Source organism: Oreochromis aureus, linkage group 9 (assembly GCF_013358895.1).
Source record: "Oreochromis aureus strain Israel breed Guangdong linkage group 9, ZZ_aureus, whole genome shotgun sequence".
Lineage (NCBI taxonomy): Eukaryota > Metazoa > Chordata > Actinopteri > Cichliformes > Cichlidae > Oreochromis > Oreochromis aureus.
The window spans coordinates 8,432,928-8,447,240 of record NC_052950.1 but is presented as its reverse complement, the minus strand read 5'-3'; the positions used below and the strand labels follow the sequence as shown (position 1 = coordinate 8,447,240).

The following is a 14,313-nucleotide window of genomic DNA, read 5'->3' as shown; positions in this document are numbered from 1 at the left end:
AGCTGAATGTTTCAGACCAGCAAACTGCCAAAACTTCTGCTTGTGTACTCCTGTTTTTCATACAACTTTCTCAACTTGTAAAGAGTTAAAATGATGTTGTTCCTATTCACTTATTACTTCAGTTTGATGGTGTTCACTACAGCGGTTCGAACAGTGCGTTTAATAAAAACTAACAGCACTTCTTCATTGAAATGAAGTCATTGAAATGACTTGGATAGCAGTTACCACAGCAGCAATTGAAACACAAATCGAGGCCAGCATGGAGGACTGAATGTGTCCCTCAGTGACTGAATGGCAGAATGTAATCTTTGTATTAGCACTTGCTGTAACCCATTTAAATGGTACAGTGTGTAAGCGCAACACACATCAGCTGTACAGTATAGTACATATCAAAATATTGTCTTATTGTGAGAAACACTTGAGTTAACAAGGTGAAAGCGAAGGAGGTCTAAGATCTTGGAGTGTGTTTCTTTCACTGATTATTAAATCGATTATGATGAAGTGAGACAAAGAAAAAACACACCATAAACTGCAAGGTTGGAAATTTTAATTCTTGCAAAGTTTTTTTCCTAAAATGGGAGCAGGTTTGTTTTTTTAAATCATAGTTGAAAACATACAGAGAAAAGTTTGGCAACTCAGAACAGGAACAAATGAGTGACTCAATGAAGAGGAAATAATACACTGACATTTACAACAGAATACAGTACAAGTTGTTGAAAATATCCATCAACAAGAAGAAAAAAAGTGTCACAGCTGCAGCAGTTTACTGCCATCGTGATCAAAGCTGTATTTGTCAAATTTGAAAAATTTCATATTGGAGAGGAAGAAAAAACATTAGAGAAAAAAGTAAAACTCTATGCAGAGGTAGAGCTCAGTGCACAAGGCTATGACACACACACACACACACACACACACACACACACACACACACACACACACACAGACACACACCGGTCTTTGCTATCAGAGGGAGGGGGTACGTTCTCCACATCAGGACTCACCACTGTCGACCACGCGGCTTCTTTCTGCGTGCAGAGAAAACCACACTGGGTGGTGTGTACACACACATACAATAAATAGGATATACAATCTTTCAATATCTCACAACAGCTACTCCAGTATCGTAACTTCCCCCAAAGATGCATTTTGCACTTTTTATTTACCAGTCATTCAAAGCGCCACATGCACACACAAAAAAGCACTTCTCTAAGATCAGACACCACATCAGAGCTTCCTTCATTTTTTCCTCCATAACTTTGGTACAGTTCTGCCCCTCTGCATGCCTGCAGGCCAGACTGATTTTCTGGTAGCTTAGAAAAGCAAAGTAACATAAATCACACTCCTGGAGGCTACCGATGAAATGCACAAGAACAAACCGATGTCACATTTGAAATCAGAACGTGTTTTCCCCCCTGACCTTTTTATTTCATTAAAAAGAAATTAACGACTTCAGATATTTTTAGATTACATCAACATTCTGTCTGTTCACTGATTTAGATTTAGAGTCTGGTTCATCGTAAGGCAAACAGCCGGTCACATAAAGTTAATTTAAGTTTCATTTTTATCCTATCCCCATACACCTAGAACAGCAACTGAACCCAAATCTGTAGACTGGCCTTTTTTCTGTTTTTAAAGGAAAAAGGTCAAGAAAAAAAAAGAAGGAATCAGGAAGGGAGCCATTTGTGAAAATACTGTTTATGACAGTTTTACTAATGTTTCTGTGAGGCTGGCAAAATGCGGCAAAAGGTTATCAGATGACTGTTGATGTGAGCAAATAATATTGTATAAAAAAGACATTTTTCCTTTGAACACCAGTTATTTGGCACAAATAAAATGTTTAACACGTTTTCTCACCACCAATCAGTCGATCAGTCATAAAAGAAAAATGTGCTTCCATTTATTCGTTAGATGGACAGCGTGCCCAATCAGGACCCAAAATGAACTTTTTAACTCACCGGCTAAGAGTGATAAGTGGAAATGTCGTCCAGAGGGAATTTTCTCATAGAATTGCCAATTAGTTGGTGTAGACATGAAAAGTGTTACAACTTGGAGCTGAGCATCTGGACTGACACCAGCTCAGGGTTTTAAAACCAAGTTTCCTTTTCCCCATACACTTCTGTGCAACTGGACACCTTTTTGCAATGAGACGAAATGCCCCCTGCTGGCTATGAGATAAAATGCAGGTTTAAGGCACTATGTCCATCTTTTAAATACAGTCTGAATAAATCTTTTTTGTGGGTTTATTTTTTTTAATTTTTAAGTCCAATTAAAACAAATAAATGCATGTGGTAATGGATACAAATTAAATTTGAGCCAAAGACAACAGGAGGATTAGTGATGCGTGTTAACAGAATATGTCTGCCTAATATGAATTCTCAGTTCAGACATTATTATTTAACTACATGCTGAGTCATATTTTTGACTCACCTGATAACCTTTTACTGCATCTTGCCAAATTTACAGCTTCAGAGGAAACAAGCATCCTTATTTTATCAAAAACATATGAGTAGGGTAACGTTTCACAGAGAGGACTTACAAAGACAAAAATAATCATAATAATAATGAAATGAAATTGAATTGTCATGTGTTATCTCCATACCACACACATTATGTACCATTAAAATAATGGCATTTTCGGCATTGTGAAATTGTTGACAAGAGACAAAAAAATCTTAAGTGGTGTTTCCTATTTAAATCGTAACACTTGACTCTCTTCTTTACTTGATTTGTCATAGAAACACATATTTAGACATATTTGCCCCTCCCCATTTACAGTATAAACTGACCCATATAAATATTCTAACCTTATTCTTTTTGTATTTTTTTTAACATTATGACCTCAGTTTACAGATTTTTGCACACGGCGGTGCTGTATTTACACTGTACAAAGACAATTTAGCAAAATGTATACAATCTATCATTTTGTAAGCAGTGTTTCAATCATCGCTCGAAGCTTTTTCATTCGTTTCAGTCTTTGACGACCCTGAAGGTTCATGCTTTTAGTTGGCATTTTAATGTCAATGTTTTCACTTGTGCTGTTACTTTGTAAGTTGGAAGAACCGTACAAAATGTTAGAGAAAAAAAATACTTCAGACTTATTTGTTCTTTTTTTTTCTCCAGCAGAGAGGGGAGAAGTGTTTAACTAGCTTATTACAGGCACCACAGGTCAGGGCAATGGCAGTGAATAAAGTACAACAGAAGCTCTACAGTATGTCTCGTTTCTGTCTTCCAGTAAATCTCCTCCCATGTGTGCGTGCTTTGTTATATTTAATCACAACAACAAAGCGATGCATGAATATTGCTTTATCTGAATGGTTGCTGGGTGGCCGTACTGTCAGAGATACTATTCTGCAACTGGATGCCTAAAAGCTGAATAAGTGCCCTTGAGCTAAAAACGGACTTGTCTCGTTGAATGTCAGTTATCCTGATGAAAACTTCAGTCAAATGGTCCCCATCTGAGAGAATGCTCAGTGGATTCTGTTTGTCAAGGAGGGCTGAGGATATGTAGTCCACGTATCAACTGTACTGCTAAGCAAACGGTGAAATGTCTTTCTTTTGTATGCGCTTGTCTCTGCGAACAGAGGGAGCTGCAGCGTGGGAATGCAAAAGAACAAAAACACCCAACAAAACACAAACTAACTGAGAAATTGAAGTAAAGTTTGAAATGTGTCTATCAGCTGTCAAACGATCATCTCATGCTTCAGCTAACGTACTGACTGAACCAGAAGATTAAAATCAAAGGAATGTACACGGCGTCCCCTCCAGCAGCTGTACAAGCACTTCAGCATTGGAGGGAATTATGGAGCGCCGCTGCCGCTGTTACGTCCTGTATCCTGCTTTTTAAGCGTGTTCCTATTTTCATTTCTGGACTTCACACAAGTCTCCCCACATCTGTATTTCCACCTGGCTGCTTATCTTCTGAAGTTAGGTGGTCTTCATTCCAACAGCGTTCAGTTTGGTTCAGCTTAGCTCCGTTTCGTTCAGTGCAGGCAGGAAACAGGACTTCTTTTATGTACAACAACCAGTCTGGATGCAATCACATTTGTAACAGTGCCAGATTGTTGAAGGGGTGTGTGTATGTGTGAGGAGATTCCAGACTGACACTGATCCACACGACTGCTGCCCACCTGGTCTGCCTGCATACTAGGCAGAAATACAGTACAGGTCTATGATGCATTCCTCTGCAGACAGCCAGTGTTAGGAAATGATGGCCGGACACCACCGCACCACTGTTAGGTTGTCTGCGCTCACTGAGCGCTTCTTGGCTAGTTTCCTCAAGTCCTTGTACTTGTCATCACACAGCCGTGAGATGGCCTGCAAGTCAAACAAAAGAGCAAGTGAGATGGAGCCGGGGGTGCCTTCATTCGTTTTAGTTGGAGTGACTACAGAACATCTTTGCCTGTGTGTGTGTACTAAACATGTAGTGTGTAAGTAGTGGTTACGACACCACAAGTCTGAGATGGGCTGTGTTCACACACCAAACACACTTAGAAGCATTTCAGTGAGAAACTGACAACAATGACCTCTCAGTCACGTCAGAGTTTCTCTCTTATTGTCCTGCTCAACTCAGGTGGGAATGGGAATTTTTTCAAAATCACAAAGACACCTGGGTTCACTTTTAGCAGTCTTTTAGGTAAACTGATTTTTCTTTTGGGGTTATTTTGGGGCATTAAATAACTAGATTAATGTTGAGGAATGGTCTCATCTCCAAATACATTAGTCAACCAATTCCACTGGTCACATGGAGACGGCTCACCTTCAGCCAGCTTGATGTTTAAAACTCTAAAACTAAATGGAATGCAGCCAATTTATAACGCTGGTAAACCTGCTGCAAAAGGTTTGTTTAGTTTATGTTTTTGTAATGATCAGAAGCTCGTCAAAATACCAACTACCCGAATTACCTTGGTTTTTCTATTTCACAACATCCGGCTGAAATAAATTGATACTTTTCTCTCTTTTTTTCTTGTTTCACCTGAGCTCCAAAAACATAAACCTATCTCTAGTACTTAAGTGCACTTCTCACCTCTAGTTTTTGGGCCTTGTCCCTGCTGAGAGGCTCCAGGGGGAAGCTGAGGTTATTGGCCTCAGCAAGAGAGCGCAGGTCAAAGTAATACTTGGCGTAGACGCTGGACGGCACGTTGATATTGAACTGCAGCAATTCCAGGAACTGACGCTCCAGCTCATTCCTTTTGCCATAAAAAAAAAAAGAAGACGTGTGAGTTAGTTAATTAGTCTTATGCTATTTAAATAAAGGTTAGTTTGATTGGTAAAGCCAACATCTCACAGAGTGGCGTAGGGTGCACTGAGTAAATCCCCAGTACACCCACCAAACATAAGCCTCTTCTTTATGATAAAAGGGAATGCTATCTAAGCAAGGAACACTGAGCGTTATGCGTAAGAAAGAATTAATCCCACATCCTGAAAGTGCTATTGTCATGCAGTGCCTCGTGCTCAGCAGCTCTGTGATCCTCGGTGCAGCGTGATGACAGATGCTTTCATCTGTTACTCTTCAGTTGTGACCAAATCATTCTGCACTGTAACCACTAGCCATCTCTTCTTCCTACCCTTTGTTGCTCACCCACACATTTTCACAGCCACGCAGCAACAGACGGGCTAAATTTAGGCTCTGCTGTAGCCAAACTCTGCCTAATAGCGCTGCTTTTTCTTCATCTTTCCTCATTCAGCCTGTTTTCATCTGTTTCTTTTTGTGTTGCTCTGCTCCTCAGTGTTCTCCCAAGACATTTCTACTGTTCAGTCAGTGGGTGGAACGTTAGATTTAGCAGGCTAAGTTCCAGAACAGGGCTTTAAACAGACTCAAATTGACCTTCTGAGGAAATCTCTGGTCAAATCATGAGCCACAGTCCGGTAAATTGCCATATGGGAGCACAGCAGATGTGCATACTGTGCTGCACTCACTGGAGAGAATCCTGAACAGGTGGATTACGCTCATTGCTCTGTGAATCTGAGCCCAAGGACAAGAATAGACATCCACTGATACAGAAAGGTGTGAAAGCAGGAGGGGTCAGAGGTGGTGTCTACAGCACCGAGTCCCTCCTCAGAATAATCCACACAAGTGGATTTGAGGTTGACATGGTAAATAAGACTGAGTTGTCTGTCTTCAGACTTGAGAGGCATCTTCCCCGTTTTGTTCCAAATGCACCACAATCTAAGATCAAGCCCTTGACACAAAAATGAAACTGACATTTTTGTCCTGCAAACCCAGAAAACTGTGAATCTCTCACACTGTCAACTAGTTAGAAACTAACAAACTATAATGTTTTTAAGGCTTAATGACGTGATACCATGTGGGTTATTAACATTTTATGGGGAAAGAGACAAGAGGTAATCTGAAGTCCCTCAGACACTCTAAACTCAAGAACAAAATAAAATAATAATAATGTATACTTTATTGATCCCCGTGGGGAAATTCCTCTCTGCATTTAACCCATTCACTCAGTGAAGCAGTGGGCAGCCACCAATCTAGCGCCTGGGAGCAGTATGTGGGGACGGTACCTTGCTCAGCGGTATCTCAGGGTAGCCATTCAGTGGATTTGAACCCCTGACCTTCCAATCATGGGGCGACCACTCTACCTACTGAGCTATCCCTGCTCAGATCAAAGGCATTAGACGAAATGGCCAGAGACTCTCCCCTCAAAGACTCTTAGCAGCTCTTGAAAACAGGCTGACCACACAAAGCCCGGCTATTCTCAGGACAGAAAGACAAGTGCTGCTGTATCTGCCATCACCCCACTCAGCAACTATGAGTCAAAGAGGAAGCATTTATTTACATGGCTGACACTCTGCCAGGGGTTTTCATGGCTGTGTGGCATTTTAGGAGCCGGGGGGGTGCTGCGATATTAAATCGTTAGCTGCTGCTTTAGTAAATTCTGGACAAATTCTGGATTATTTTTCTGCTGATTTCTGCATTGATTAATCAGTAAAACAATCTGCAGCATTATCGGTGATATAAATAACTGGTATAGTCCTCGTTTCAGGGCCATTGTGCTCCAAAGATGTGACCTAAACCTAAACATGCGACTGATGTACAGACTCTATAAGACACAATCCCTGCTGGAAATGTTTCACACTGAACATTCAGAGGAATATGCTACAGTATGTTCTGAAATGCTAATGTTATTGAAACCATCATATGGTATAGTCAGTCATGTGATTCTGCACCTCCCACACAAGGACACTGGTTTCCCTTTGAGAGAAGCTGTTGTCATGGAACCAGTCCAGACGTTTCCCAGTCATAAGATCACAGAGAAGAACAGAGCATGTGGGGAAAACAAAAAGGACTAAATATCTTTGATTTCAGCTGCTGCCATCAGTTAATAATGTTTTATTTCTCTTAGTAACAAATCAAGTGTTTTAGCTGATTTATTCCATCCAAATAGTTAAACAATAAACTGTTTCTATGTTCTTAAACAACCATGTAATGAAAATAAAATGTCAGGCTTTAGCTTTTATCACCAGCTCAGCTGTTTTAGTGCAGAAATAACTGCAGACATCTTCTGCAACTGACCTGAGTCTATAGGTATATAGCTCTACGCTGCTGATGTCAATAAAGTGACTCACATGTCCTCCACAGTGATATCCTTGAGAATTTGGCAGTAGTCGACGTTCCAAACCGCCTGGTCGTCCCAGACTTTGGAAGCCAGGAGGATGGCTCCCAACACGATCCGCTTCCAATTGGCAGGGCAAATGTCGATCTCTGCGTAGGTCAGGAGTCTCTCCAAATACACCTTAGACAAAGAGATTTGTCACAAGTAAGCATCTTGAAATAAAACAGTTATTTTAGCACAAAAACAAAGCTGAAAAACTCTGAATTTTGCCTTTTGTTTAACAGCTTGCATCGACTAGCATTAACAGCATCAAGTCAGTTTCCCACAACTAAAATATCCTACACGCAGGGTCAAAAGAGTCAGACTGCTAAACTGCTATCACTCTGTGTTTTCCTTCACCCACGGGTGTAACGCTAACACAAGGTACAAAAGATAAGCAAGTAAACACCACGTTAATAATCATATCGAGCCTTTGTTTCCTCTGGGTTTCCTGTGTTTAATTACCCTCTGTTCTCCCTGCCTTTGTTTATCTGAAGGGTTAGTTTGCTGCTTTACAGTTTTGCAGTCTCCTGCCTACTCCTCCTCCATGATGTCAGAGGCTGATGAAATCCAGCTTCCCCGGAGCTCCCTCATGAAATATCCATGCCAATCGAACCCCTGCACCGTCTCCTTCTCTCTCCTTCGAAATAATTCCCACAGTCTACACGGCAGAAAGCGCACAGAACACACAGACACCTGATCCTCACAAGCCAAAGCATTTGTGCAGATGTTAAATCTTCTGATCCACTCATCATCATTTTGTTACAGTACAAGAGAGAAGGTCTTCTGTTAGATTTTATGGATTGAACTGTGAAAGTTGGAATAGTTAGTGCACAAAGCCCACATTCAGCTTTCATGTACAGTGAAAGATTTAAAAGTACACAAGCTTAGATTTGTCATTTCTTACTTTACTTTCTTTGCATTTTAACAGCCATACCGTTTTCAGCATGCATACCCTGAGGTACATCCTAATAAATATTTCAGTTTTCAGACTAACAAGGATGGCAGGTTGTGAAATGGAAATTAATAAGTTCTTTTACGCCACTTTGCAGCCCTGTTTGTCACAGCTCAGGTGGCTAATTAGACAAGTCGTGCTCAGTGGGGCGTCCTGCCTGAAGACAATACCAGCCTGTTTCTGCTGTAGCCCAAAACTGACAGCAAGTGACAAACACTGACAAATGAAAGAAGACTACATCCTGGCATAGCTGCTTCAATTTCAGGATGCTAAGCTTGCTCAGCTTGTCTGATAATAAAACACAGTAACTTAATCTACTACAATAAGCTTGTCTGTTTTTTCCGTCCCTCAAGAGAAAAACTGATTCGTCTTCCCAGAGGATGACGTGCTCACTCTCTGGGTCTCTTTCTTTTCCATCCTCTCTCTCCTCACCTCTGATGTAATAACTTGGGGAAAGCAAGACGCCCAGCTTTCATCTCAACTCCCCTGTCTAAATTTAGCCGTGTCAGCTAAGCTACACCAATAACCACCAGCCAACCGCTCCATTCAATTACTGACAGCATGGCAGAGTTTACACTGGAGAGCTGCAGGAGGCACGCCGTGTGCCGGGCTCTGTGTGCATCTGTCGCTCTCGTCCACCTGAACATGGACAAAGACGCACACACCGAGAACGTAACAGACACAGTGACGGTTTTTCAGTTACTCTCTGGACAAGTAGAAACACCCACACATACACAGTTAACACATTTGTCCATCTGTCATGAAGCACAGAAACCTAACACCAGGCCCCTGGGCTAGCCACATTAACAATGCACTTTGCTGGCCTCTAGAGACCCACGTGTTAGCCAGAGTGACAAAGTGTAGAAAGAAATGTTTCTGGGCAGATGAGTGGAGAAGGGGAGAGAGTCCATGTCCAAGCACACATGACTTACACAAGCTAGTAAAACATATACAAGTAGCAGCTACTTTCAGCGCCGCATATTTGAGTTGGCAGATTTTTACACAGGGTGCTCTTCCTGATGCAACCCTGAAGGATTTGTGTCTCTTCCCGGTGTCAAACCAAGGACCTTTCATATGTTACACAAATGTGTAAACTGCTACACAGTGGAGCCAGAAAATAATACGTCAGTAAAAACAGACACTAGAGCTAAACTGATTCTTTCCTAATTGTGCCATCAAATCAAACGTAAAGATAAACTATTAAACTGCTTAAGGCTTTAGTACAGAGAGACATAAAGAATGTGATATGCTCTGAAGGAGAGAGAAGAAACAAGAAGCACAGGTGAGCACACAGGATGTCATAAGTCATAGGGGGAGAGCCCACTGTATGCCAAAGCACCAATTATATTCTAATTATACACTTGCTACAGGCGCAGGCAGACCTCATACTGAAGTAATTCTGAGTGGAGACTAAACGGATTAAACTGCTACAAATCTGTTACTGAACTTTCAGCTCTGTCTCGTGGCTTCGTTTGTGCAACATTCTCCAGAAGGACAAACGGGCTGTTTCATATCATACAAAGAAGAAGAGTGAAAAATAAAGAGAGCCAACAATCTAAGGACAGCAGAAAACAAGACAGGCAGAAGCAATACTCCCTCCTAGTGTCAGCACTGAATTAGACTCACAGTCCTAATTCTCCTAATTCCTATCTGTCTCCCACGCTCTTGCGCTCCTTGATGATGTTAACTCTGTGTGGAGTCATGCTTCGAGTTGCTGAAGGGTCTCTTAATTAGGTTGTAACCGCAGGCTCTGGACACCCTTGTCTTCCTCCAATACAAACAGGAACTTCTAATCACTTGAAAGTAATTTTTTTTCCTTCTTTGCTTTTGTTTTTTGTTAAAAGAAAACAAAAAGTTTTCATTTTGATTTGTTTATAACTGCATCAATGTAGAAATAATTACATTCACAGAGTGTGGCTGTATTCAGTGGTGGGGAGGGTTTTATAATCCACTTCCACTCAGGGCCAGCTCTTAATGTGATGGTCCCTCCAAGCAAACATGTAAATGGAGTCAAACAGCCCTTTTCCATTAGTACCTGCTCGGGTTGGCTCGGCACGGCTCAACATGGTTTTTAGCGTTTTCCCGTTAGGTGGTAGTACCTGGTACCAGGTGCTTTTTTAATTACCTACTCGGCCACGGCTCCAAGCGATCCAAAAATGTGACATGCATGCCACTGATTGGTTAGTCAGTCTCCTTCACAAAAATCAAAACCGCCATTCTTGAAACCTGGCAACATGGGAAATGACTGCACAAAAACAACACCACGGTCCCAGAGTCTGACCGAGCAGCAGGTGTAACATCGCCTCAACGTCCTCCTTTGTTGTGGTGTTTGTGTCACATTCAAATGATGTCACGGGACGTTCTGTTGCATTGCTGTAATGACCCAACCCACATTAGGTGGTAGTAATGGAAAACGAGTCGAAGCGAGTCGTGCGTCCAGCCGATCTGAGTAGGTGCTAATAGAAAAGGGCTAAAAGTGTGCAGGGACTGGGTTTCACGGCTGAACTGGAATTGTTTACTCACCAAAGTGACTATGGCGCACTCGGCAGTGAGCTGCGCGGCACTGAACAGCGTCCTGACGAAGCGGTAGATCTGCTTCTGCTCAGGGTCGTGTTTGTCATAATCAGCAGGAACCTCAGATTTCTGCGACAAACACCAGAAAAGAAAAGAATGAAATCACATCGTTTCCCAAAGTGGAATCACAAGCTGCTGCTTGAGACCATCAGCTTATTTCTGAATGCAGAGGTTTAGTGTTGTTGGACATGGACGTAAAACCAAGGGGTTATGTAAAATGTGAGACTGAAATTGTCGAGCAAATATTCATTTTAAAACACGTCTGAATGATCCAGATGGCTCCTGAGATCACATAACAGATCTCGCCACTGTGTGATCCATGTGTGTTTATGTGCTGTTTATCAGCTCATGCAATTAGTCTTCCTGATGAATCCTGACAGCTCTAGTTTGCGCGTAATGGAAATTTATCTTCGGCTGCGGCCTTACTGAGAGTGGATGAAGCTTCTCATCGAAAATATCTAACAACATTCTTCCGTCGATGTCTCTGTAATGAAAAAGAGGAAAAGATTTCAAAGCGTGATGGAAATCAAAAACAGACTGCATGATTTCATTGATAAGTCCTTTATATGAATGAATCTGCACTTCAACCATCTGCCCTATATGGAATTCTTACCACTTTCAGTTTATAGAAACGTGTTTATTCCTAAAGCTTCCGTGTTTTTTTTAAATATGAGATCTGTCAAGTCATGTCAATTCACCAAATTCTATTAACAAGACAAAAATGTGTTCCAAGCTGCATCTTTGCGAGCAGAAATGTGAGTCACTTAAGCGGCTACATAAAATAGCCTGTTCTTGTCTGCTTTGTGGTTTATTTAAAAATGTCTCCATGCTACAGCCTTTAGTAAGAACCCTTTGCAGAAGGATGTCTAGCTCAGCTGGATATCAAAGTATCTAAAGGGCAAAGAATTTAATATAATCTTTCTGGGTCAGAATGAACTAGGATGTTGCAGGGCTTTTGTATTTGGTGGAATTTTGGTGCAAAAGAAATAAAATGTTAATCTTACCTGTTCTTTATATGATAATATATTGCAAGAGCTACGCTGTAAGCACAAAAAGGTCAATAAAAATGAGTGTAAGAGGACAATAAGAGAAAAATCTTTCAATATTAGATAAAGCTGTGAATCGCTCAGACGGGGGTTACCATTTGATGGTGTATTTCAGGTTGGGTTGACTGACAGTGCTGTCATCAAGGAATATGGTGGAACAGGAGCTGTATTTCCGTCTCACTGGGCCCGGATAATGCTGGAGTTCAAACACGTCCGTACCAAAAAACAGAGACACACACGTCAATCTCTATTTCTGTCATACTTGGACGAGCCAAAGGCCTGGTATGAGGATGGAAAGTAGGGCACCTGTGAGCCCACACGCTAATCTGTGGGTCTGTCAGCGTCTCACTTTGTTGCATGCAGGAATGGTATTTATGGTGGAGTGCATCTTTAGAGAAGCATCAAAAACTTGATGAATAGAAAGTTTGTCACCTTGAGTAATGACCTTTCTATTCATCGTCCATTCATTTGGTTCAAAATTATTAACTGGTGCATACTAAACAGGTTTATGACTTAAACAAGATGATGTTTTCTCATTTGGCCCTGCAGGAACTGAGTAATGCAAATTTTGTTCAAACAAAAAAGCACATTTGCACATTTAGCTTGTCCTGTCTTTCAGGTCTCAGGGAGTGTGGACAAAGATGACCTGCACCATAATACCATGCTTCTTCTACATTTGTACTACATCTAAAACTTTTTAAAAACTAAGACTATAATTGGAGTCTGGAGTGTGGGATAAAAAAAGGGAGGAACAATGGAAACAGGTTTGGGTTACTTCGAGGGTCATTCGGAGGACTTTACCTTGTTCTCCGAAATGTGTGTGAACTTGCAAAAAATACAAGACATTAAAATTACTAACTGCACAGCAATTATACCAGCAAACGTCTTACACACAGTGGCTAACGATTCAGTTACTTACGTGGTTGATGTAAAGGCTCTTCCGTTTTTCTCGAACTGAAAAAGAAGACGAGAGAGCGCTTCAAGAATCTTTGTGTGAGTGCAGTACACAACCCTCACAGACAGGGAGCAGCATATAACCAGGCTTCAGAGCTGCCCTATTAATATAGACTTTCCCCCTGTGTATAATTATTATAAACCACATACAACAAAGCAAAGCAGCTTCAGCAAAAAGCAGTTTTTACATTAAAAAACAGAGAAATTTCAAAGCCTGTGAGTATTTTCTCCCCTGCGATTGCACTGGCAAATGTGTGTTAATATGTGGGAATGAGTGTGAGCTTATCAATTAATCCGTTCATCATTTAGACATAGATGTCTTAATTCATGCTCAGTCATCCAGGTAAGGAAATCTTCAGACACTGAAGAATTCACCTGGATGACTGATGAAACGTTTCACCCACTGAAAACACTACGTCCACATGAACAGAATCAGCTTCCTGTGATTGGACATACATGAGTCCAAATTAAATCAGGCATAGTGACTGGTGTATTGAAGTGCAGCCAATCATCTGAGCTCATCTCTTTTCTTTTTCTTTCTGTTCATACAAATCTGGAATTTTGCTACCTTACTTCTGTTTAACGGATGTGATTATTTGTTGGTTCTATAAAGCAGAGCTTCATCGCAGCTACGGCACACGCAACAGTGCGGCAGCGCTGTATGCATCTCTGTGTGCATCAGTATATGTGCTCAGAGCACGCAAAGGGAAAAGGGCTGCTAGCAAAGCAAACTGGAGCAGATGGAGAGCGCAGAGCACACAGAGATGTAGCACGTCGCCTTGTACGTCTCATCCCATACTGTCTGCATCTTACCTCTCTGGCACAAAGGCACACACACTCACACTGTAAAGCACGCTGAGCTTTTTCCACTAAGCAAATGTGTGTGTGTGTGTGTGACATGTCTTTGACACCATCAAACAGCTGCACAGCTTAGTCAAAAAGAAAAAAAGTAACAACAAAAACCACAAACCTAACCACAGTGATTTCTGAATAGAGTCATGAAACATGGCTTCACAGCTTTATACTCGAGGCTGATTTCTAACTTTATCAACCATTTACATATGAAAACTGAAATATCCAGTAATTAGACGTGTGTCATTTTAACCAAATTGCAATTTCTTTGGCCAAGGCTGTGCAGTCCTGTTCCTACATCTCATGGACAGACAGGTGCAATGGAAGA

At 41.3% G+C, this 14,313-nt stretch overlaps 1 protein-coding gene across 4 annotated transcripts in view; it reads right to left on the bottom strand.

Moving 5' to 3' along the window:
- Positions 1-525: 525 nt before the first annotated feature.
- ccny (cyclin Y) overlaps positions 526-14,313 on the bottom strand; it is a 38,702-nt gene continuing 24,914 nt past the window's right edge. For 2 of the 4 annotated variants that reach the window (XM_039617465.1, XM_039617466.1), the window contains 9 exons: positions 13,099-13,133; positions 12,981-13,004; positions 12,275-12,375; positions 12,138-12,173; positions 11,560-11,617; positions 11,083-11,202; positions 7,579-7,745; positions 5,024-5,186; positions 526-4,314 (listed from right to left, as the gene is read on the bottom strand). In XM_039617465.1, the coding sequence (XP_039473399.1) occupies positions 4,198-4,314; positions 5,024-5,186; positions 7,579-7,745; positions 11,083-11,202; positions 11,560-11,617; positions 12,138-12,173; positions 12,275-12,375; positions 12,981-13,004; positions 13,099-13,133 (821 nt within the window). In that variant the 3' untranslated portion in view covers positions 526-4,197. The remainder of the gene's footprint in view (positions 4,315-5,023; positions 5,187-7,578; positions 7,746-11,082; positions 11,203-11,559; positions 11,618-12,137; positions 12,174-12,274; positions 12,376-12,980; positions 13,005-13,098; positions 13,134-14,313) is intronic. The other 2 variants (XM_031728346.2, XM_031728347.2) reach the window with 1 other exon arrangement.